The sequence below is a fragment of the Canis lupus genome, chromosome 31, assembly GCF_011100685.1.
Source record: "Canis lupus familiaris isolate Mischka breed German Shepherd chromosome 31, alternate assembly UU_Cfam_GSD_1.0, whole genome shotgun sequence".
NCBI lineage: Eukaryota > Metazoa > Chordata > Mammalia > Carnivora > Canidae > Canis > Canis lupus.
In genome coordinates this window covers 8,953,924-8,979,874 of record NC_049252.1, presented here as the reverse complement: position 1 = coordinate 8,979,874, position 25,951 = coordinate 8,953,924, and the positions used below count along the sequence as shown (strand labels likewise).

Below are 25,951 nucleotides of genomic sequence, written 5' to 3'. Positions count from 1 at the left end.
ACAGAAGAAGGGGTCTGCCAGGAAGAAGACACTATGTACCACTTTTTAAAAAAGATTTTTTTTTTATTTATTCATGAGAGCCACACAGAGAGAGGCAGAGACACAGGCAGAGGGAGAAGTAGGTTCCCCACAGGGAGCCTGATGCAGAACTCGATCCCAGGACCCCGGTATCATAACCTGAGCCAAAGGCAGACGCTCAATCACTGAGCCGCCCAGATGCCCCACAGTGTACCACTTATTTTATAGAGGGGAATGGTGGGGAAACAGGTACTGAGACAACGAAGGGAGAATGCTGACTTATTTCAGGAATAAGAGACTATTATCTATTATCCTTTCATTTGCTGCAAATAAGAGCCATAGAGATGGTCTGTGATCTTTTTTTTTTTTTTTTTGAGATGGTCTGTGATCTTAATAGGGAAAAGAAGTAGATGCCTTATTTTTCTCAATCTCCATGAAATTTCATGGGTTAACACTCTTAGAGATAAATAAATATATGGCAGGGGCACCTGGGTGGCTCAGTTGGTTGAGTGTCTGCCTTCAGCTCCGGTCATGATCCCAGGGTCCTGGGATCAAGCCCTGCATCGGGCTCTGCTTAGTGGGGAGCCTGTTTCTCCCTCTCCCTCTACAGCTTCCTCTGCTTGTCTGCTTTCTTTCTCTCTGTTAAATGTATAAATACAATCTTTAAAAAAAAAAAAGATTAATGTATTGCAATCCAAATTCTCCCTCATCCCACAGAATAAGGCTTAACTACCTCCTTCATTTTAAAGAGTATATGATTTGAATTTGATAAGGACCTCTTACTGATAGAATAATTAATAAACATTGCAAGTTCTATTTTAATCTACAGGATTCAAGCAGTATAAATCAGAATATGTTATTCATTCAAGAAAGTTGAAGGATAATCTTCCGAGACAAATAACATACTTGGTTTCAAATGATATTAAGAATACAGAAAGTTTTGCATATGTATATATGTGAAATATAATCTGTCAGTGGTAATGAAATAGTACAAACAAAATCATCAACAATGAGAGAGGAGCTAACATGAGGCAATAACAGCTTTTATGTGGTAGAAATGACAAGTGAAGTATTTATTTGTACATAACAAAAATGTATTGGTTGGCAATACTCAATTTTTGGTTACACACACACACACACACACACACACACACACACACACACATATTTAGTAAACTGGATGAAAGAACTCTGACCTAATATCTCAACCAAAATTAAGGTACCTGAGATCAAAGTGAAATAAATATGCCAAACTCATTCTTTTGCAACATAACAGCTATGGGAAGAAATCATACTGCAGACTTAATTTAAAAAGACAGGAGAAAATCTGTTTTCCACAGACCAAAGCAGTGACTTACCCACACATAAGGAAAACTAAAATGCAAAAACAAGGCGTCATCAATAAAATGTTACAGGAGTAGCAATTCATATACTTACTACATGATCTCCATGTGTTTATGAATGCAATTATCATAAGTGGGTGAGTATTAATGCACATTATTTTATGGTTGCAAGTTCACTGGGATCAATTAATCTAATGTTCTGGTCAACAGTATTACTTGATATGTTAATTACTGAGGCTTACTGCATGATGATACTGGAAAAAAGGCTACGTGACATGAAAATTAGCTCATATAATAGCATTCTACAAATGCCACTTAAGAGTGGAAATTATCTCATTTGTCAGCAAAAGGCTAGTGACAATGTACCTCCTATCGGGTTGGTGCTGCATGTGGCCAATCTCCTCCGGGCAGTCCTGCAACATGGGCTGGAGTTCTTCTTGTGGGGAGGGGGTCAGAGTAGCAGTGGACTGATGGCTATAAGACACAGCAGCTGGAGAAGAAGCTGCTCCCCGCACAGGGGGAGTGGGGCCTCGCTCATCTTCCTCCTCTTCTAGTTCATTCTGTTGCAAATACATCCTTGCTGGTGGCACGGGACATGGCATTTCTTGGTCATAGCTAAAACAAATTATAAGCACACTTCAATTTACTTCAGGTTATTCAAAGAAACTAGTTGTCTAGTTCATGGAGTATCGGCTTTGAATGGTTTTCTTAATCTGAATTTTCTAAGCCACGTTTAGGTGGTATCATTAAAAAAATAGCTATCACAAAGGTTTGTGAGCACTAGATGTAGTATTTTTTCTCTGAGTTATTACATTAGCATATTGTAGGCTCTGAGAAGTCATGCAATAAAGAAATCTGTTTAATGCAGTTTAACTTAGTACTTCCTACATGTGTTATATATAGTCTAGCCCTCTAAAAGACGACGTAGGGATGGTCCTACAGATGACCAGAGATGATATGCTAAACTCCTGAGAAAAATTACTCTTGAAAATCCTTTCTTGAAAATCCACCTTTTCTCTTAAATTATAATAGATCACTATTTCTTTGGTTGAGCACAAAATGAAGCAGTTGGCTTGCATTTAGGATGTTGAATAAAAAACACAATAAATAAAATAGTCAATAAACAATAAAATGCCCCACTACTCCTCTGCTAGAGATGTGTGGAAGCTATAGAAGGATCTGGGAAACATTCATGCCTTTCTCTTTCCTCCCACCGCAGGGCAGATGGTTATTGATTTGAATGGCAGTAATTTACTGCACTATATAAACTGTGTTCATGTTACCCCTCTCTTTCCACTCATTCTCCACCTGTCTTGTTCACCTGAACTCAGGAAACTTGACGCTCATATAACATGATTTCTTTGTATCTTCCTTTACTTTATAAATCACACTACCTCTCTTTGATACTTCTTCTGTTTCCAGTCTCAAAATAACAGCAATTTGTTCACTCCTTCAAACTAGGAATCTTATAGTCATCTTGACTTGCTCCTCTCTCCTCTCCCTTGAACTCTTCCCTGGTTCATCTCTGTTTCCTCTCTGAAAATCTCTCAAGTCCATCACCTTTCTAAAATCTGTTGTATGTGCTACTGCAATAACCTTTTAACTGATCTTTTTGTCTCCAGTCATTCTACTCCTCTGAATCCTCACATTGCTATCAAAATTACTTTATTGTAATACGCACTTCTCTCAGATCATTCGTTTGCTGCCAAGTAATAAATAGGCTCTCTAACTGGCTAGAAAAAAAAAATACAAATACCTAAACAAGACATCCAAGTACCTGTATAATCTGGCTCATACTTGGCTTCCCAGCTTCTCTCCTTCCCTCCCACTGATTCATCCCAGTCCTCTGGGAGGCTACATCTCTGTGTGGTCACAATGTTCATAAAACCCCTCCTCTTGATTGAGGACCATAACATTTGTCAAAGTCAAGAATTAAAGCCAATATATTATGAAACTTTCATTCTTCCCACTTAGAATCAGTCTCTCCCTTTGGGCCACAGTTGCATCTCCTGTAGGCTTTTAAAAAACTATACCCACTTATTTCCTTTTAATCCCTCTTCTGGCAGGCAAAAATAGCATAAATGTTGTTAAATAGAACCTAGAAAAGGAATTTTTTAAAAAATATAGTCAATTCTCAATTTTTGCAGATTTTATACTTACAAATTCACTTGCTTGCTAAAATTTATTTGTAACCCTAAAGCTAACAGTCGTGAAAAATTTGAGTCACTCTACCTTTTTGTTTGAGCTTTTATATTGTAAACGAGTGTCCTTTCTTCAGACTAACCAGTGCCACACTATTCTCAATTTTTGTCTTTATATTGATAATTTCCCTGTTTAAAGTAACCCCCAAGTGTAGTGCTTTATGGTGATCTAGTGTTTTTAAATGCAAAAAAGGTTATAACATGCCCTAATAGGGGATCCCTGGGTGGCTCAGCAGTTTAGCGACTGCCTTTGGCCCAGGGCAGGATCCTGGATCGGTCCCTTGTGGGGCTCCCGGCATGGAGCCTGCTTCTCCCTCTGCCTGTGTCTCTGCCTCTCTCTCTCTCTCTCTCTTTCTCTCTCTATGTCTATCATGAATGAATAAAAAATTTAAAAAAATCTTAAAAATGACCTAATAGACAAAATATATACATTAGATAGATTTGCTCGGGAGTGACCTATGGCAGGCACTATTAGCTGTGAGTCCAATGTAAACGAATCAACAATTCATACTACATAAGGTGCCCTGAAACAAAAACACACATAAAACAAGATTATGCATGGATCAGATGACAATAACGTGTGACCAGAGACTTGCAGGAACCTTTTCCTGTGTTTCCCTGAGGAGTAATGGCTCAGTATTCACTAATTAAATGCCTGGAAAAACAAAGGTACAGAGCTTTGTTTCCTGGCATACTTGAAACTTATGGAGAATGAAACAATGTCTTTATTTTTACAATAGTCACTAAAAAAAGACTGTATTTTTTAGGTGGGATTCCATATTCTTGTTGTTAATTCTCTATGTCAAGTGAGTTCTCCTCCATTGATCATACCAGTGAAGCATCTGTTTTGCTTTGTTGGAAGGTATTATGTTCAGTTCTACAGAATGTGGAGTGAGGGTGTAATACCCTAACTTTCTTATTGCTATCATGTGGTTATTTACACTTTTGAATCCGTGTGAGAGACAAGTCAGTGAGTTTAAAGTCCCACAGTTTTCAGTATAGTGTGATAATATCTAAGAACAAACAAAAGGTTTTTTTTCAAACATTTTTAAAGATTTTATTTATTTGAGAGAGTGAGCAAGAATGACAGAGAAAGAGAGAGAGCGAGCACACGCTGAGGGAAGGGCAAAGGGAAAAGCAGGGTCTCCGCTGAGCAGGGAGCCTGATGTAGGGCTTGATCCTGGGCCCTGAGATTATGACCTGAGCCAAAGGCAGACACTTAACTGACTGAGCCACCCAGGTGTCCCCAAACAAAAGTTTTCAAGATACCTTAGCTGTGGTATAAATTCACACATTTGTTTTATGAAAATACAAGAATATGCGACAGAAATTCTGATATTTGTGAATCTAAAATCATGTATATGTATGATTATATATCATGATATATATGTGATCTTGTATAGATTGATATATTGATGATTATATGTCAATTACATGTAGATAATGTAAAAATATAAGTAAATTGTGTATGTATGTGTTCATGATTCATAATTCTTAGTTCCAAAAGCAGCTTCAAAGGCACAAATTCTTTTTTCTTTTTTTCTTTCTTTCTTTCTTTCTTTTTTTTTTAGCAGTGCTGAGGATGTTTTTCAAGTCCTTCTGACAGAGCAATACTGGTTTTTTTCAGAGACAAATGTTTATAGACCTTAGGAATGTCTCCCCACTTGGTGATCTAGTTTAATGACTACTTAATATGGGTTTAAGGAAACATACTATTCCACTTACATCTGTTATGAAATTCTTCTTACCTTTCATCTACAGAAATATTGTACTCTTCACTATTGCTATGAGGAGGAGGATGCGCTGGGGGAGGAGGAAGCAGGTCTGCCCAGTTCATGCCACCTTGTTTTGGTACTTTGGGTGTCCGTGCCCCTTTCTTGTGCCCTTGACTCCCTTGAAAATAAATAAAATCCAAGTCTCTTAAGATTTTCCTGTTATCCACAGGTGATTTATTTCCTGTAACTATGATTGTATAATTCATATATGCATAAGCAGATAAATACACTTTTCTTCATTAATCTTAACAGAACTTTGTACAATAGAAGATGCAACGTATTGCCCAAGTTTAACTCCAAAATAAATAGTGAAAAAGCAATAAAACCGCAAATGAATTTTACAAGTCATATCATTAATAGTGATCTTCTTACAGCAATTAATTGCATTATGGATTATCACCTAAAACAAATGAGCTGTAGACATATTTTCTGAAGTGCCTTTCTATTATTTAATTGCTGGAACCTAAAATACAATATGATACAGATACGATCTATTAGAGTTTCACTGTTGCATTAAATCACTGAATATATATAATTTGTACTTGTCCATTGAAATGTTTTAGGCACAATGAAATTACTAGTTTTCATCAGAAAGGCAGGTGCAGATGAAAATTATTGCTGGAAGAACTAATATAACTAACAACAAAAGAAGCAGAGAAATTATTTTCTAAAAGGGATAGAAGTGTTTTTAATCCCAGTTTCTACAAAATTATGGCTTATTGTAAAATGATGTTGCTTGAACATTTTTTGTAGTTGGAAATAACCCAATTATTCAAGTGCCATAATGTTCGGATTTAGATTTGGCATATTCTTTAAACATAGGTAACTGCACATTTTAGGGTAGTCATTTTTAAATAATTTGGGGTCAAAAGATATTTGGGGATAAAACAACCTTTATTGCCCTCCTCCAATATGATACATTTTAGATTCTTATGGAAATTATAGGTCTTTTTATTTTTAACCTCTCTGAAACAGCTCCAAAGTACCTGGTGCATGAAACAGGTCTTGGTATATTCAATGTCCCTTTATTTATTCATTTTTTAAGGCACTTATGAATTTTCACCCCAATCCCAGTGTTTGTTAAGCCAAATGTTCTTGAACTGGTATGTTACTACACCAAACATGGGCCAAGGGACTGGCTATTAGTAATAAATTATGATTCTCAGGCCTCTACCTGTATGTCTCCATTTTTTCTTCCTTTACTCAGTTGTCCTATATTGGAAAGGCTCTGCAATTATAATGCACCTGGCCATACTTTAGCACCTTTCTCTGGATTTCTTGGCAGAGATCTAACAACTCCATCTGTCCCAAGAGGCCTAACATTACAAATCTCTGCTACACATCATTTGCTTGCTTCATTCTTTCTCCTAATTAACCCTAGACTATACATTTTTATATCTTTTTTCACAGGATGCCAAATAATAAATAGCAGAACATCAAGATCTAGGTCTCTAAGCTGAGGAATGGAAAAGTCAATTTAAAATTAATAATACAGAATCATTTTAATCACAAGAACCATAGACTCATTTTCCACGTTAAGATACGATTTTCTAAGTGGCTCAGAATTCAAAGATGAAATGGCATATCAAACATTAACATATTTTTTATAGTTTTCCCAAGAGTAGATCTTTAGAAGAATTCCTGTAACTTCAGGGTTTCCTTACTTAAAACAAAAGTCCTTAGTAAGAGTTTCATGGTTAAAAAAAAAAAAATCAAACAACATATAGTAGAATAAGAAAAGATCTAAAAAGGTAAAGAGCCTTTTCTAAACTCCTTTAATTCCAATAGGAATAGTTTCAATCAGTATAAAATGTAAGCTTGAAAATGCCAAATCAGCATGCCTTAGTCAAGGGAAGATGATAAAATGCAAATGCCATGTTCCATACAGAAGGAGTAGAGACACTGGCTGAAAGCACCAAGTAACAACTTCAATCCAGGTATCCAGAGGTGATATTTCTACCCTCTCCTGGAGAAACATACCAGAGTCAAGATCAATTGGTTCTGTTCTCATTGTGGTGTGACTCGCCACATGTTAGTTCGAATAATGAACCGCCTTTAATTAGAAAAACAGGACTTAAGTACCAGTGAACTCCCATCTGCAGCCTCTATCAGGAAAACAGGTGGCAAACAGCTGCAACAGCATGAAGACCACAGGGAAGAGGACTCATTGTGGATTCGAAGGCACTTACAAACTCACATTGGGAGGTTACTTCATGAGGTTTAGGACAAGAACTGAAGGAGAGTAGAGAGATTACAAACTGAGGCAGGTTCCTATTGTCTCTAGATCTCAGGTTATTGTCTCGTAGGCTTGTGATTCTGCTCAAGTGCACTCAGATTTTATGTCTTTTATAGCCTGTGTCAAATGGTAACAAATTTAGCAGATTAACTACACGCCCAATGTTTTTACTTTTATTTTGGCCAAGGGCAAAAAAGAAGTTTCAACTGCCTTTTAAAGTCTAGGCCATACTTCTGGCTTTGTAAAAGTTCATTAGCAAGGCGGGGAATAGGATCTTTAATCTTCGTTACTAAACAGAACATAAAATAGTTTAGTGAGTGGACTGTCTCTCAAATTGCAGAGATAAGACCCACAACTGGAAAAAATTCAAATTATATAAAGGGCTTACACATGTCATATGTGTACATTAGTTCATTAGCATTCAATTTGTAATTCTGGAATATATCATCTTTCTAAAGGAGAGACTGACTTTCTCTTTGGTTTCTTCATACTTACCAGATGTACTACTGCCCCGGTCTGAACTGTTGTAGGATCCTCCTGTATTCTGGTCATATGATTGGTTGTATGGGATAGTTGGAGGAACTGTGTCATTTGCTCGATAATCTAGATATTTCAGATGGAAAAAAAAAAACACTTTTATTTTCTCTTTGATGCCTTAATCCTTTACCAGCAATTAAGCTTTTAAGTTACCATGTTGATCACTTGCTAAGATATATGGAAGGTGTAAAGGAGGAAAAGTCAAGAAAAGATAGGCATGCCTTCCTTAAGATTTATAAAATACAAATTCTTTGCATCATCTCTTTTGTATAAATCAGACTAATATAGATATGTACAAACCACATGAGGGACTATTTCTTCTCTTTAAAATATTTACAAATCAGCTAAGGCAGAAATCAGAATTGCTTGACTTCTTAACTTTAAAAATGTAACAACAAAATAATTTTAACCATAAGAAATCAGGGAAGTATGATGTCTGCAAATCATTAAAAAATAATAAAAAGCCCTGAAGCTTGTCAGCAAGATTATATCTAATAAAAAACATATCCATGATAAGAAAACAAAGTATCTCAATCTGCCATGGAAATGCTTTTGCTTACTCAGGCAAAGGTAAAAATCCAAATGATAAACTTGCTACTGGAATGTAATGGGTAATAATCCATCAGTTTAGTGGCATTCCAAGTCTTTATTACAGTTGATATGCCAAGTCTGTTACAAGCAGTATAAACAATAAGATCCCTGAAATATTTGTGCAGAGGACTGTCAGAACTTCCCAAAGACCACAGTAGAGCCATATACTAAGGAGGAATAACATAACAACAGTTGGAATTCCTACTGTAAACTATAGGATTGTAGAAACTGTCCTCATCATTGTCAGCCTTTGTTACAAACTTGTGCAAGAGTCTTAACAAACATATACTGAACTGGGTTTTATGCTAATCAAGTATTTTCTCAAACTTAGAAAAAAGCAGGATGACTATATTGTTAAATCAAAAATATACCACTAACTTAATCAAATGGGATGTTTGTCAGTTACCTTTTTGTAATCTCCAACTGTAGTACATTTTATTTCTGAGGAGAATGGTCATAACTCAAGCCTAAAGAAAATAAATCTATGTCTCTAGTTATCTACAATAATATGTGTCATTTACCTGGACACTCATGCAAAGTTGCCCTGATCTATTCATATTAGAGGATGCTTTTTTTTTTTTTTTTTTTTCCCAACAGGTATAACTTTGTAAATAATGTTATTCAAACAGTAGCCTAAAGGGCTACAAAAAAAATCAAATACAAAAAAAAAAAAATCAAATACTTACCTCTTCCAACTCACACATATTATAATAGAGAAACATTCCCCTTAGGCTACAAAATACTATTTCACTGCTACCAGTTAACACTAAATTTCCTGTAGGTTCTAGCCTGACAGACTTCAATCAAGTCAACCAAAAAAATTAGGTTCTAAAAATCACACATCACAGCAGTCTTAGTGACCGCATGAGGTAGGAGAAATACAACCAATTGAACCACTTCTCCAGTTCAAGCTTAATTTCATTATTTTTCCTCAGTCTGATATAAAACCGCCATTCGTTTATATGACCATGTAGAAGCAATTACCTTCCATTCTCGAGTGGAAAGAAAGGGATAGTCTATTTATTTAAAATGTGAGGTATTGTGACGGTTGTACATCTGCCTTATGAATAAAAGATTGTGCTAAGCAATCCCTCACCTACGATTAAATTTAAATGAATCTCAGAACCATTTGAAAATAGTTATATATTATTATAAAATCAATTTTCCAAGGTTATTGTTGTGCTAATTAACTCTTTGACACTGGAAATTTCGAAAACAAAGAAATAAGGAAACGTGAGTAACAAAAGAAAGATTTCATTTGCTCATTCCAGGGAAGTTTGGACGTGTAGGGCTGAAAGGTTAAGGGTACCGATACAGAAAAGGATGGGAATAAAGGCAAAGCTCTTCACCTTTGTTCAGTTTGTTTTGCTCCATGATGTTATACTGAACTGGTGGCACTTCTTGTTTCTGCTGGCCGGGAGGTTTCCAGTGCTTCTCGCTGGAGTCCCCGCTGCCATTGTTCATGTTGTTGCTGAGGTTTGACTGGATGAGCTGGGTGGTGGCATAAGGAGTGGGCTGCCCTGATGGATTGACAAAACGCCCATCCTTCAGATTTGGGCTATTGAAGGTTTTCATCTCATTGATTTTGTTACTAAGGTCCACATCACCATAAACAGTTGACTCAGGGAGCATCAGATTTGTTTGTTTGTTATCCAGTTGGTTGTTATAATTTGCTATACAATCGGCTACGTGCAACGGAGAGGAAAAGGAAAAAGTCATTCTGCATGGTTATTCGTTTTCAATTTCTTTGTAAGTAGCTTCGTGAGTCACAATAAAATTGTTATGTAAGGTAAAAATGGGCTTAAATATGATCAGTAAAAAGGGCTAAGTATTCATATGTATTTTCTAAAGAAGGGAGTTCAAAAGTGAGGAAATGAGAGAGGACATAGAGAAATTATATAGAGACTAATTTTGAACTTGAATTTAAGAGGATTTTCCTTTAACAACCCCATTAATAGGAATTTCACTTATATAATATACATTGCCAAATTGATATTTTTCTAGCCTGGCATTACTGACCTATCTGAAGCTACTAGTTAGTTGTTGGAGCAAAAGAACAAACCATAAATATTGAGAATCCAAACTGAAGGGGAAAAAAAAAACAAACTCTTCCTACACATCAAAGAACTTGAGATTTTAATATTTGATAAAGTAATCTACTCAAAAGACATGAGGAACAGAGGTTAAAAGGACAGTAAATAGTGTTTAGGATAATTTTATCAGATTTTTCCTTGGTCATGTAGGATAATCATTATCAGGGGAGGATGTTATATAATCATTCTTTCATGGTTTCATAAAGACACCCCAAGAAGTATAAAATGAAAATAATGATGATGAAATGAATTGTAAGTAGCCTGAGTAATTTAATCAAAGAAAGCCTGAAATAATATCTAATTTGTCTACTATTTCAATTTCCCTTTAATTTGCTCTTCATTGAAGTATTAGAGAAAGAAATAACTGATGGAATATTTAAAATTAAATAGAAATATTTAAAACCTGCAGTTAAAAATATTAAAATATCAGGAAGAACTAAAATTATAATTTAAAATTAAAACTTTTTTAAATAAAAAAATTTGTCAAGTTACAATGGCTAAAATACCATTATTTTATTCATGTAGTTCATAGTGGCACCCACATTAACAGCTCACCTTGAAGTCTGGTTTTTCAGCTGGATATCTTGATGAAAAATTAACATGGTTGCTACTAAAGGCATAAATGTGAATATAATCTTAAGAGAAATATGCAACTTCTCTGTAATACTGAACTCAATTACTCTGCATTTTAACAATAAATGAACAGGGAATGGGAATATGACTTCACCTGGCCTTTAATAATTTAAATAATTTAACAGTGGTTAAGAAATATTATTAAAGGCCATGTGGTTTTGTCAATTTCATTTTTCTTCACCAATTTTTCTAAATGAGTGGGATTCCATAGAATTTTATGAGATGATGGACACGTTCTATTCTGCATTATCCACCTGTGTCTGGTAGCTCCTGAACACTTGAAATGTGGCTAGTGCAAACAAGGAACTGAATTTTAAATTGTCTTTTGTTTAATGTAAATGTAAATAGCCACCTGTAGCCAGAGGCTATCATATTAGATGACACAGCTCTACATATTAAAGTGGGTATTGTCACCTTTTGTCTCCTATAGAGCTCAACAGTCTTTTTTTTTTTTTAATTCGCTATCATGTAAGCACCTATCTATACAACTAGAACATTGACCTTTGGGACATCTGGGTGGCTCAGCGGTTGAGGGCCTGCCTTCAGGCCAGGGCGTGATCCTGGAGACGGGGATTGAGTCCCACATTGGGCTCCCCCGCATGAGCTGCTTCTCCCTCTGCCTGTGTCTCTGCCTCTCTCTCTCTCTGTGTCTCTCATGAATAAACAAATAAAATCTTAAAAAAAAAAAAAAAACAACACACACACACACAAAAAAACCCCATGGACCTCTGGAGAACAGGGGTGTACTCACATGGATATGTCACACCCATATCTATATCCATATTCAATGGAGACTCTGGACTTGTTTTAAGGCTAGACATACAGACTGCTTTATGATTTGTTTTTTAGTGAAGACACACAACATCTTCACTTAAATGCTATCTTCTATTTCTTTCTTTCTTTTTTTTTTTTATTAATTCATGATAGTCATACACACAGAGAGAGAGAGAGAGGCAGAGACACAGGCAGAGGGAGAAGCAGGCTCCATGCACCGGGAGCCCGATGTGGGATTCGATCCCGGGTCTCCAGGATCAGGCCCTGGGCCAAAGGCAGGCGCCAAACCGCTGCGCCACCCAGGGATCCCATATCTTCTATTTCTCTTTTTCTTAGTTCCATGGGTTATTTTACTTCTCTACTCATATCTTTTGATTCTTTATGATTCTTTTAATATTTCCCAATTGGAAATGTTGAAGGTTTTCATTCTGTTTTCTTTTTTTTTGCAAGAAATCATGAGTAATTTCCTGTTTATTCCTTTCAATATTTTGTGCTCTACATCCATATTTTAATGTAATGTTTTTAGCATGAAATCTTAACGACATAATTTACTCACTCATATTTCTGAACCAAAAACACAAAATATAAAATAAATGTATGCATACACACCTGCAAGATATATATTTCTGGTATCTCGGGATTCACTTCTACACGATAAAACTTTGATTTGAAATTTCAGTTAATTTTCATTCACAATTTACAAATTTTTTATTACTGTTGTACAGTTGCTATTATTTTTGTACTGTTATTAAAGAATTTTGTTCACTATAACTAGAGATTTATGAACTTTTTGATTTGTTCTATTCCCTAAATCTTAAAAATACTTAATTACAAATATAAATTATAAATACATACATTCTCATAAAGATGAATGCCTTTGCACAATTTCATTTTTCCTTGTTTGCTATCTATTCTAGAGTTCATACTCTCCATCCTTCCAGTGCATATTGGGAAACTCTGGTGGAAGAAAATATAGAATCGGGGTAATTCGCTAGACAACAGTCAACATTTTATGAAAATGTTGACCAAATTTTCCTTTCCAATGTAGGGGGAGGGGAAGAAATGTATCCTCCTGTGGCCAGTCCTTGTGCTAAGACTTATGGAGCTGTCTCTGCATCTCTAACCTGGGCGACTGTAGGTGGTCAGGTTGTTATCACTGTTACCATTGCCTGCCGTACAGCAATTGATAGAGCAGTCATTGTGATTGTTGCCAGTATTGGGCCACGTGTCTGCCAGCCAGGGCTGTGTGGCAGGTTCGCTGATGTTCAGAAGTCCTGGCCTAAGGAAAAAATAATATATATACATATATAAGCACATGTTTTATTAATAGCAAATAATATTTCCTATTCAGACTTCCAACAAATTCATCTCACTGTTCTTACAAATAACTGGGTCAGCTATGCTGAATGATGGTACTATTCCTTTTATTTTACAGTTATTTCTTTACAAGATAACTATAATGGAATATGATGTCTCGAGGATGTCCCTCAGTTTATAGGGCCATAGCATTGTAAACTGGCATGGTCAGGCTTCAGACTTGAAATACAGTACCATATGCAATGCTCTACTTTAATCACAGTGACTAACAAACATGGAATCTAAGAATACGGAGACCTATTTTTTTTTTTTTTTTAGTGTTTTAGTTGCTTAAAGAATACCATATTTGAGACAGTTTACATTCTTTTGTCTTTGACTCACACACACAAAAAAATCATGATTCTTCTTACGACTTCAGTAAAAAATGGAACAAGCTCCTTTACTCAGACAATGGAACCTTCACAGTAAGCATCTTTGCATAGTTTCCTTCAAAACCATTTGTCAGAAACAGTGAGTTTAGGGCTCTCTGACATTTGCAGAGAGCCTCATCAATGTTTCAGTACACAGCTCTGTGAGCTTGTCAACACTTTCTGATGGTGACAATGTAAAATGCCATAAATTCCTACATAAACAAAGCTACTGAGTTAAATCTGGTAAAACAAAAGTGTCCACTATAAGAAATATTAGTGTTCCTGTCTTTTTTGGCATAGCACATGTTAATGCTCTTTCACTCTGTGTTGGGAATGCAAAGTGCATCAATGGCTATTAGCGGGAACCCGGGACCACTAGTGCCAGAGACACAGACTTGAGTCTAAGAATGATATTCCTCATGTACTTTTTCAACACTGACTCCATTTGATAATTTAGCAAAAGAGATGATGATGCATGGTGTGCTGTCAGAGCCACAACATATAGACTGGAACTGCAGATTCTGCAAAGATTTCCTTCGCCATTTTCTTCATTAAAATACAATATCCATGCTTCTCATTAACCCAGGAAGCAAGAACCTGACTCTTCACTCTCCAGGTTTCCATGACAAACAGATAGTTGACTGAGGAAACTAAATAATGCAAATGATGGTTATTTGAAGAATGATTCACTCCAAAGGAAGAATCGGGATTTATAATATATATGTCTCTGTACATGTGTAGATGTACGTATGTGTATATATATCTGTAATAAAAATGAATATTTACTTTTTGCTTACAACGTGTGAGATATTGTTGAGTTCTTTACATGCATCAACTCATTTAATTCTTAGAATAATTAGACAAAAGAGTTACTACTATTATCCAGATTTTACAGATGAAGAAACTGACCCTCAGACAAGAAGGTTAAGAAACATGTTCATGGTTCTATGAAGTGAGTGAATGACAGGGCTGGGATTCAAGCCCAGGTCCTCTGGCTCTAGAATTCACTGGAATCCAGGATGCTATAAGCCTACCAATTGGGGAGTACTAAAATTTCCTTAAGTCCTCAAATATTCATATAAGAGAAAAAGTGGGGGAAATGTCTACAGTCTCGAAATTCAGAATAACACTGACAACACTAAGCAAACTTATTAATATTGTTGATAAAAACGTGCTTTGAAGAGCGATTGTGCTGCAATGTTTGAAATTTAAAACATTTAAATGCAAGCTGTATCACAGATATTTGGAGCCTTTGAAATAGATGTTGGTTATAGAAATTCTGCCTCTAGTAATCTTTAGCTCTACTTACCGTATTTTCACTTGAACTTAAACCAAGTGTGTTATCACTGTAGCAGCTATTAAAATATATTTCCATATTTGACACTGTAGAGATATCATGGGTCTAAAGCATGGGTCAAGGGGAAATTTTTCAGTCTGACTTACACGTTTCAAGAGGAATAGACAATATATTTATGCTACCATGATTCTCTCAGAAAGGTACTTTGAAAGGGAATGTTTTGATATCATAAGCTGAAAGAACTTTCCATATGTATGGGTGATTTCCAACAGGAAGTAAGATTAACAATTCACATCCTGACTTTGGTTTAGACTCGTATTTGTAATATTAATTATTTGGGGAAGAAGGTGAACCACAGATTATCGACCCATAATGAAGCTTAAGATGTTATGTGTATATTTTAGAGGTCTCTGAGGAAGTTCGGGTCATATGTAGCTACCCTGATAAGGGTGTTAGGGACTTTTTAAACTACCAATCTCATAGGTTATTTTTTTTGTCTTTAAGATGGTTTTAGTACACATGACAGAGATTTAGCTGTTCAACACTAAGAAATTAAGCAGAAGCAAAACTCAGTGCTGGTAATTAATGTATGTCTATTTTTTTTAACATATAATATTAGATGTTATATATCTGAGTTTTGCTTCTTTCTTCCTTGTGTTTTAAAAGACAATATTATCAGGGAAAAGAAGTCAGGAGGGCTCATAATAACCAAACGTTTCTTCCAGTTCATATTAAAGGGGATAAAGTTTGTCTCACAAAGGAAAAATGGACACTACGTTTAAATAATTGTGCAGTAATTACTTTCGTTTCCTCTGCTCTACTTATTCCAGATACCCCAATCATTCATTCAAACAAAGCAAGGCAAAACAAAACAAAACAAAACCAACCTATCTGAATTTCTAAATCACCAAGTAAAACACTAGAGGGTCGCAGAGCAGGAGAAAATGTTAAGAGGGCCTTGGCAGTAAAGGTTGCTTGCCTGTAGACTGTCTCCTCTTTCCTTTAATTCATTGCTTTAAAGGGTTCTGAAGCCCAGGAAGGAGCAAGGGATAGATTTAAGAGTGGCCAGGATTTTAGAGGGAAGCAAGGCCTGAGAGCTGTTTCTTTGTCACCACCTCCCACTGTGAGGAAATGATTTATTGGCATTCTCTCTGGCCTGATTTTCTTATTTCTTTCTTCAGGATTTCTCTGCTGTTCCCAGGTTTATGCTGTAGTTTGGATTTTAAGTAGTGCTTTTGGAAGAGGTTCCTGGAATGTCTGAGGTATGGAAAACAAACGGGTAGGAACAGCTACATAATACTTCTTCCATAATCTTTCCCTGGGTTATATCACAAGCCCTTTGCCCTTTCCAAGGGTGGGAAGAGGTCTCTTTGCTTACCACAATCCTCATTTTCCCTTTTCTGGGAATGGCTAAATTCACAAGAAAAGATTTCTGGCTCAGCCTTCTCCTTTATTATATTTTCTGTTGCAATGACTCAATTCTGCCATTGTGGTGGGAAAGCAGTCATGGACTATATGTGAACAAGTAAGTTTGGGTGTATTCTTAAAAGACAGGCAGCAGACTGGACTTGGCCCAGGAGCCATAATTTCCTGACACCTGATATAAACAAAAGATAATTGCATTACCTTATGCTAGGTGCTTTAACTGTGATATTTACACAGCACTAAAAGTTCATGGAAGACACAGCAGGTGAAGCTCGGCAAAGTGACAGCGGCGGGGGTGGGGTGGGGTAGAGGGGAGCACATTCCGGGTTGACGGAATACAGATCTATAGAAGAATCTTATACTGGAGATTGGCAGGTGGGCTGACACTGTGGATGTAGGGTATGACACTTAGAGATGGGAAATGGACCTGCAAAACCCTATAGGTTGCTGGCTTTATGGGCTGTGCTAAATTTGGACTTGGTATTTTAGTCATGGTGGGTTCTATTAAAAATGGAATCTAGAGCTACTCAGAGACATGATCCATATGCATTTCAAAATACCATCTAGGCTCCAACGGCCAAAGGGAATTAACAGGAAGTAGTGCTAATGAATGCAGATAAAGATAGGGCTGTGGGGAGCTTCTGCAACAGATAGGGCAGGAGAGCATGAGCGCTTGGCAGGAAACAGTACTGTGGTAGTGAAGGGGGTGAAAGGAGAATCAACCAAGGCAGGGATGGATACAGAAGAAAGGAAGACTTGAGATGATGACTTCGGTATCATCAGCCAAATGAGGTGGGAGGGCCAAAGCGGATTCACAGAGTCGAAATGCCAGAGGGAAACCAGAGTTTAAGGGATGGACATGAGAGGTGAGTGGAGGAGTTAGGTCACTGCCCCTTCTCTAACCACAGATACACAGAACACAGATACACACACAGACACACACACACACACACACACACACTCTGATTCCTCTTCCCCCCTTCCCCTGGGAATCCACCCAAACACATACTGTGGCTAAGAAATGAGACTTCTTCCTGAAACACTCCTGATCCCTCTTATTCTGCTCTATTTATTCCAAAGCACTCATCGACTGCTGATGCTAGAGTTGACTTTTTTAATGTTTATTATTTATCTTATATCTCCTGCACTTAATGTAAGGTTCACAAGGACAGGAGTTTTTATCGACTTGCTCACTGATGCATCCCAAGCAACTAGAATGGCACCCGTGAACATGGTAGACATTCTGTAAATATGTCTGATGAATAAATACATTTAAAATTATGTATATAACTGTCCTTGTGACCATGAGATCTTTATTTCACTGTAATATGCCAGCATCTGTTGTCATTTGGTTAAAGAGAGACCTCTTTCTATTTCTTTCTATTATCTTTCTATTTGGTATTTGAAATATGTACGTTTCACTGTCATTCTCTTTTTAACCTTAAAAGAAGGTTAGTTCTGTATGGCAATACTGAAAGTTTTCCAGAAGATAGTTTAGTTTGTAATTTTTCAGTCTTGCTGTAGAAAGTTGCATTTGGTACCCATGGATTCCTTCCATTCGGTTTGATATGACCATTTGCTTTATCTAGGTTATAAATCCATTTAGAGCAAAACCACAGATATTTTGTGTGTGTGCACATGTGTGCATGTGTATGTGAGATAGAGAGAGTCTGTACATGTGCCCATCCACGGAGGCTAGTGCAGAACATATAGAAGATGCTCAACAAGTATTTTATGTGCTTTGATCAAGGTGAAAGTGGAAGTCGACAGTCATGAACATACACATGTAGAGAGGTGGTTATATAATCAGGCATTCCAGATTTATTCACGAGAGAATGTTATTATGCCAGAGGCTGTTTCATGAATATCTGGGCTCTAATTTAGATGGAATTCCCCTGGATGCATAAACATGCTCTGGTTTAATTTCTGAATCAAATGAATTTATTCCTTATGAAGACCTCCCTAGCTTTTGGGTCGTTCGGGGGCTGGCTTTGTTTCACAGGTATGAAAACAGTCAGCTAGCACCAGTACCCAGGAAGAAGAGATTAGTGCTTGTTGCCAAATTGGTACAGCATTGGTTAAAGGTGGTCAACACTTCTTTAAAATCACTCTTTGTTGTATACTAGATTCAGTAATTGTGTCACCACATGGTATGCTCCTTAGATTCAGAAATAATACCTTACTCATTTTTGTCTTTTCCAGTTGCAAGCATACTATCCAACCGTGCAAAGCAGAACACTTAATAAATTAATCGAATTTGAATTCTAAAATGGTTTTGATTGGAAGTTTTTTGTTCCTCTACCTTAAGCTAGATGTTGCTGGTTTGGAGGAAAAATCATCTTATTATAGAAATTCCAGAAGCTTAGCTCTCATAACATATACCTTTTTTTCAGCTCTCTTAAGCTGCCTGTCACATCAATTTGTGATTTCTCTGTGAATACATTAAAGTTCACTGAATAATAATTACAGAAAATAATAAATATAGGATTGAGGTTCATTTTAATTAGAAAGAGAGAGAAAAAAGCTCTGTATTAACAAGCTACCTAGGTTTCTTCCTGTATTTCAACATACTTCCCTACAAACGGAGAGCTGAACTATGTTGAATTCACAAGAACAAACCTAACCTACAACTTATGAGCAAATGCTGTGTTCAGCAGCTTTTCAAATGAACACTTTTTCTTTGATAGTATCTGTTAACTAGCTATATTTCTTAATCTTCATAAATGCCATTGCTTAATTACTTTAACTCCTTTTAATCATCTGCTAATTCAGCAAGTTTGTCTTTCCCGGTTAAAGTGCGCCCTCTCGTGTTCATTCACCAGGACACAACAGCTTCAATCTGCGGCATCTGTGTACAAACAAGCCTAGTTCCACAGTACAGCCCAAACGGAGTATTTCTAAAAGATCTGAACAAATTTCATCCTTAACTTAAATCTTTTATGCACAGTGAGTGATGTCATTGAGGAAGACAAGATGAGATACCTGGAATTCCCTTTAGGATCTACAAAACAAGCAGGATAATTACCTCCCTCCACTGCTCACAGCTTCACCTCCTCTCTGATAAGTTACTAGAATGTTACAAAAAAAAAAAAAAGAAAAGAAAAGAAACAATTAATAGACATGTTTATGTTTATAAATCAAAAGCTATTACATCCATGACCATCTTTCTAAAATGGAACACTTCCTCCCTTTCTACTTAGAAGCATTGTAAAACCATCACAGAAAGTACATTTCTGATTCAACTAGTATTCTTTTTTTAGATTATATAGAATTAAATATTTTACCCTTATTTTCTTACACTGTTGGTAAGGTTGATAACTCAGTAAAAGCAAACTGGAGTACACTCTTATTAAATATACTATGCATTTTACATTTGCATTCCCATAGTTTTCTATTTTGAATTTATTGCTAGATCCCATAATTGTGCGATTTTGTATATATATAATTGGAATCTTAAATATGGGGGAAAATGGCAGGATTATTTTCCCAGAAGTATGAGTACCAGTAAGACAAAGATAAACGTTAAAATAAACCTTCTCTCTCTCCACACACAAAGATATATGCCAAGTTGTGGCTATTAATTAATACAATCTATTTTTTTATTGTGGCTTCTAGAACCCGTTCCCATTATATTTTCATCAGACATGTGTATATATAGTGGCAATATATTTTAATGCTTTTGAAAGCATTCTCAGCCTAATGAGTTATGGGTGTAAAAATTTAGCAATAACAAATAAAGATTTGCACACAGGCAAGGGGTTAAGAAGATTAGCTTTTCTGTAAATACAGACACATTTTCTAAGAAGAAATATGTTTCTAAAAGCTGCCAAATTCTGCGACTTAGAAGAACTCCAAACAGGGAGTGTGTTAAGGAGAGATAACTGCTTCCAGTGATTACAATAACTGGATTAAAACCGAGGAGGCAAGACTACAGGTACATCTTCTATTAAAGGTGATATGAAAGAAGAGGACCCACTTTGAAAGAAACTGAATAGAACAAAATATTAGGATTCTGACTTAGGGAAAATAAAAAGTTTTATCTTTCACATGTGCTGGATATTTTGGTTACCTTCAAAAATGTTGATTCTATGGACAGAGAATTTCAAGGGAGAGAAAATTTTGTTGGAAAATGTGAAAGCTTAAGTTAAGGGGAAAAATGCACTGCCAAGTATGAAATAATCAATAAGATCATTAGCATGTTAAATCATGCTGAGGGCGGAAACAGAGTGTCTATCTAATGAAACACGTGCGCACAAGGCTAGGATGCAGTGTGGAGTCATGAATAAATAACTGTATTAAATGGATGAAAAGCAACACCAACCACTTCTACTTCAAATGCATGCCTGACATGAGTAAATGAAGTATTGTATTCCATCTTAAGTCCTTTTCCCCAACTAACTGCAGAAAATGAAATAAAAACAGAAACACAATAGTACAACACATGCCAAACTAGCAAAGGAGAGGAGGAGTGTAAGTGCAAATATATACCTGTTGGTGTGAAGGTAAAAGACGGGACTGAAAAATCAAAACAAAATATAAACCCGTTATTAAGCTGAAGAGAGAAAGGGAACATATCACATTAGTATAAATCAAGCAGACAGCTGAACATAAAACAAATGTAAATAACTAAGCCAGTAGTTCTGACACTCTGATATATGAATAAAACCAAATCTGAGGTTAAAAGAAGAGGCTTGTCTCTACAGGTACCATTTTGTGAAGCGTCTGGCATGGGAGCTGTGCTGGGTTAGCCTGTGAATGACCCTGCATTTAGCAACAGAGATTGAGCTCACGGCTTTAGGACAAACAGGAATCCTCTGATGTTGTTAGTCATTTCCAAACACTGGCTGATGGATTCTCAAACAAGTATTATCAGGGTCTCGCTTGAACCTTATCTAGAGTTCTGAAAGTAAATGCTTATTAAAATGGACTAATAGGTGTGCTTAAGTATTTGTCACTCAGAGAAAGAGAGAGGGAGGAAGGAAGGAAGGAAGGAAGGAAGGAAGGAAGGAAGGAAGGAAGGAAGGAAGGAAGGAAGGGAGGGAGGGAGGGAGGGAAAAAGAGAAAGGACGGAGGAAGGGAGGAAAGAAGGAAAGAAAGAGCTGAAACAGAGCCATAAACCTGAGCTGTTTCACAGCAGAGAAACGCCTGACACTTTCTCATATAAACAATGTAATGTTCTGTTTTTATCGTAATAGAAATTTGTGAATGGACAGGAAAAAAATGGGGAGTTTTACACTTGAATTTCTCCATTATAGTTTACCTTGAGAGGCTCTCCTAGAGGAGGCTGAGCATTTTTTACATGTCATGCTAGGAGCTAAACAATAGAACAATAACACCCCACTGAAAACCTTCACTTATCCTGCAGTTATAAATCTTAATCTGATCAATAACGCCTGAAATTGAACTGCAGACCTCAAAGCTAGCAGCTTTGTCTCCCCCACTCTTCCCACCTCCTCCCCGTTCCTGGGTGTGGGGAACACCACAACTATTCCCACGTCATTTCATGGTGGGAGGAGGCTGACTTGGTTTCCAGGCTCTTGGCCTTCCTGTCAACGCTGCCCTGGTAAAGAAGGCAAGGGAACCACCGCTGCTCCCTTGAGGATAAAAAGTTTGCATCCATGAAGTCCTTAATACACACAAACTAGAATACTGATGACTTCTCGTGGATCAAGAAGCTGCCAAAAATGTATTTGCTGCTTCACATTGGAATGTCTCCCAGAAATTTGCTTTAGGATTAGAGCCTTTGGGGCTGCACACAGCAATGCTGGGGCATTCTGTACAATTGTCACTTCTTACCAAACCATTTTATCGCTGAGCCACACTAGAAGGGACAAAAACAAAAACCTGAGCACTGTGTGCCCAGCAGATGCACTAGCCTCCCCTGGCAGCACAGCAGGCCCTCCCTGTGTTAAGAATTCTATTGTGTTCTCCTTCACTTGGGTTTTTTTCAGAGTCGATGTAATTTAGCTACAATAAAAAATTCCGAGTCACAGTTAACAAGTCTTCATAAATAAATAAGTCAAAAGGTACATTTGAAAGTAAAGCTATTCAAGCAAGAATCAAATGCCTGAACATTAATTTGCAATCACAAGGACGTAAGGGGAAAAAAAATATATGAAAGGTCCTTGTCGGTACTCCTAGCAAACTGCTAACCCAGTCAAAGGAATTGAAGAAGACATGAAAAGAAGTCCATCTAAGTGAAATTTTTCCAGCTTGTACACCAAAGCACAACTTAATTCTCAAAGCTTCCAATAATATAATACTCCCTGATTACCCAGCAATGCTGGTGCCCTGTGTGAATGTATGTGGACAAGGGATACAGAATGTTCTAGCAGAGGGTAGATCTACAGATACATGTAGGGGGGAAGGTTAAAAATGTTCACTCTTACCCAAAGTCACATTCTGGCCTGATGGTTTATAGGTCAGTAGACACTTTTATATTTAATTCTTTAAAATCCTTCTCTTCAATTTTTTCCTCATAATTACTGGCATTGTTTCTGGCGTAGACAATTTAAGGTTTCAGGATGCACTATTTTTAATTGCATGGGAAGGGAATTATGAAAAAGTGCCAACAAGGCAAATTGAGGGAAGCAGAATCAAATGCTCACCAATTACATTTGTAATTATGTTCTATGATTTCTGCTTAAACACAAGCTAGTTAAAAAGGACAATGATATTAGTTTCATAGGTTTTGCAAAAAGAGCACATAGGCATTTGCCGGCATGCTTAAAGTACATTAGTGAAAGGAAAGAAATTTCAGAAAGGAAGGGGGTTTCATGTCACATATGTAGATTTCAAGACAATATAGAGCAGTAACTTGTTAGAACTACACAGCCGCAGCACTTCATGGCACCAAGAAATGCAAGATTCCTGGAGAATTCAAGAGACTCCACATCTATACGTTAATTAGTCACTTTTCCTCTTCAAATTAGATTTCAAAATACAACTCCCAATACCCTGCCCCCTCCCTGCTCCATGACATGGGGACACCCACGTGGTCCTTCTCTCCATTGTATTTCAGTCAAAGGTTTTATATGGGAACATGTGTGCCTGACATTGTTCCACTTTGTATACATAACGAGCACCAGCTCTCTTGGCAGTAACCTCTAAGCCCTCGTTTTCCATTTCACAGGCTGGGATACTAACATTTTGCTTCATCTCTAGATAGAATGCATATCTGAAAAAAAATGTTTTGAAGGATCATCATGCTACGGCAAACGTATGTACATGAAGAGACTACTGCACATCCACAGGAGGGGGCATGTTAATTTATTTTTAGCGTAGGGGTGATGAATTTGTGTTGACTCTTTCTTGCCAAGACCCCTTGTGACTGACAACAAAATATTTTAGACTGCTGTCCCAGGCTGTTTTAGAAGTGTATAGGGACAGTCCATAGAACTTCTCATTGAGAAAAGTTCTAGCTAGCACTACAGATTCTGACTTTGCCATATAATTGATTAAATGTCCCCTAAGGAAATATTTAGACTTGGGGGGGAAAAAAGGAAATAGGTAGACTTGGCGTGCTGGGGTGGCTCAGTTGGTTAAGTGTCTGACTCGTGATTTCAGCTCAGGTCATGATCTCAGGGTTGTGGGATTGAGGCCCAAGTCTGGCTCCACGCTTGGCTTGGAGTCTGTTAGAGACTCCGTCTCTCTCTCTCTGCCCCTTTCCCTGTCCACAAGCGCTCATTTGCATGTGCGGGCTCACTCTCTCTCTCAAATAAATAAATAAAATCTTTAGAAAATATGTAGACTTTTTTTTTTTTTAAAGGAAAGGTGGTTAAAAAAAAAAGGAAGGGTGGTGATGGTGCAGGAGAGGATGTGTTCATTGGTGATTGTCTTTAAATTTGTGTTGCAGAAAGCAAAAGTGTTGTCTTAGGTTTACATATAATCCCTATATAACTAGGGTGAATGCATAATTTGCCATGCCAAACCAGGACAATTTTGAGAGCAAACAAGAGGACCCTGAATAATTTGTTAGACTAAAGACATAAATTGGGATGCTATCCTGAAACCAGAACTTCTAGTCACCCTACCTGTAGATCACAGAGGCCCAGAATTGATTAATATATTTGTGGGGAGGTGGAGGCAGGAAGGATTATCTGTCTGATAGTGTTAACAAATCTCATCAAAGAGTAAAATATACAAATCACCAACCTATAGACTTCAAGGATATGTGACAAAAGTGTCTGTGAAAAAAGTGTCTTGGCATACTTGGTTCATCCACAAAATTATAAATACTAGTGGTCAAGTAAACTTTCTCTTCTAACCCTATACACACATTTGTAAGGAAATCCCCATTATTAATTAACAGCATATATATATTCAACTCTGCAACTTTAAATACAACAATAAAAAAGTACTAAACCTCCTCTCTGCAAATGGAGGCACATCATTTAGTTGAGCATTTCATAATCCGTAAGAAATAACTATTTTGTAACTAATCAGAAATACTCATAAAATAATTTTATAAATAATCCCTTCAGCTTCACAAAGGCAACAGCACTTCCTTTAAAGCTATGTGAGGCAGTGCAAAGCTTGTATTTGCAATTCCTGTGACAAGGAGATTAAAACACTTCTTTGAGAACATAAAGCAATGAAGTGATTCTCTAAGAGCACAAGAGATGGTGTTAACAACCAAGTGTAGACCTACCTTGGCAAACTGTATTTTAAAGGAATTGAGCCTAAAACAGATAAGCCTTGAGGTATTGCTACTCAAGAGGAGTTAATATGTAGAGATCACAATAAAATAAAAGCACTTAAAAAAATAAAAGCACCTTAAAAAATCTTCATAGAGTAAAATATGAGATTTATAACCATCAATATTTTAGAATCACAGATTAAAATCAAGAGTTACTTAAACATTTTTAAAAAATGAAAAACCGAGGAAAGGTAATACCTTTTCTGATACCCGCATAAGTACTAGTCAGTCCATTTCTCTTCTTCCGGTGTCGATAGAGCCAGATGCTAAAGACCATGAGGATGATCCAGCAGGCGGCCCCGATTCCCGCAATGAACGCTGGCTGCTTCACAACATCTGAGATCTGCTGAGCAAGGCTGACTTGGTCTTCAGGTGACACGGGGTTTCCATGAGAATCTGAAAAGCCATCTTTGGATTAATGTGGGTTTAAAATGCAGTGAGATAATGAATGCAAACTTGCATCATATACAATGGCTATCAGTACTTTGTTAATTTTTGGACAATAATTTGCCTTTAATTCTATGACAACCACCTATGCTCATTCAAACAGTCCATGAGATTTTCAGTGAAATTATATTTACTCTATTTTAATGTAAAGCCATA

General features: G+C 36.8%; 1 protein-coding gene across 9 annotated transcripts in view; it reads right to left on the bottom strand.

Annotated features, from left to right (window-relative positions):
• Positions 1 to 25,951, bottom strand: part of ROBO1 (roundabout guidance receptor 1) — a 1,125,490-nt gene that overhangs the window by 28,976 nt on the left and 1,070,563 nt on the right. For 4 of the 9 annotated variants that reach the window (XM_038581193.1, XM_038581194.1, XM_038581197.1 and 1 more), the window contains 8 exons: positions 25,547 to 25,744; positions 21,139 to 21,165; positions 19,676 to 19,718; positions 13,326 to 13,480; positions 10,051 to 10,386; positions 8,069 to 8,176; positions 5,311 to 5,455; positions 1,728 to 1,976 (listed from right to left, as the gene is read on the bottom strand). In XM_038581193.1, coding sequence (XP_038437121.1) covers positions 1,728 to 1,976; positions 5,311 to 5,455; positions 8,069 to 8,176; positions 10,051 to 10,386; positions 13,326 to 13,480; positions 19,676 to 19,718; positions 21,139 to 21,165; positions 25,547 to 25,744 — 1,261 coding nt within the window. The remainder of the gene's footprint in view (positions 1 to 1,727; positions 1,977 to 5,310; positions 5,456 to 8,068; positions 8,177 to 10,050; positions 10,387 to 13,325; positions 13,481 to 19,675; positions 19,719 to 21,138; positions 21,166 to 25,546; positions 25,745 to 25,951) is intronic. The other 5 variants (XM_038581198.1, XM_038581196.1, XM_038581200.1 and 2 more) reach the window with 5 other exon arrangements.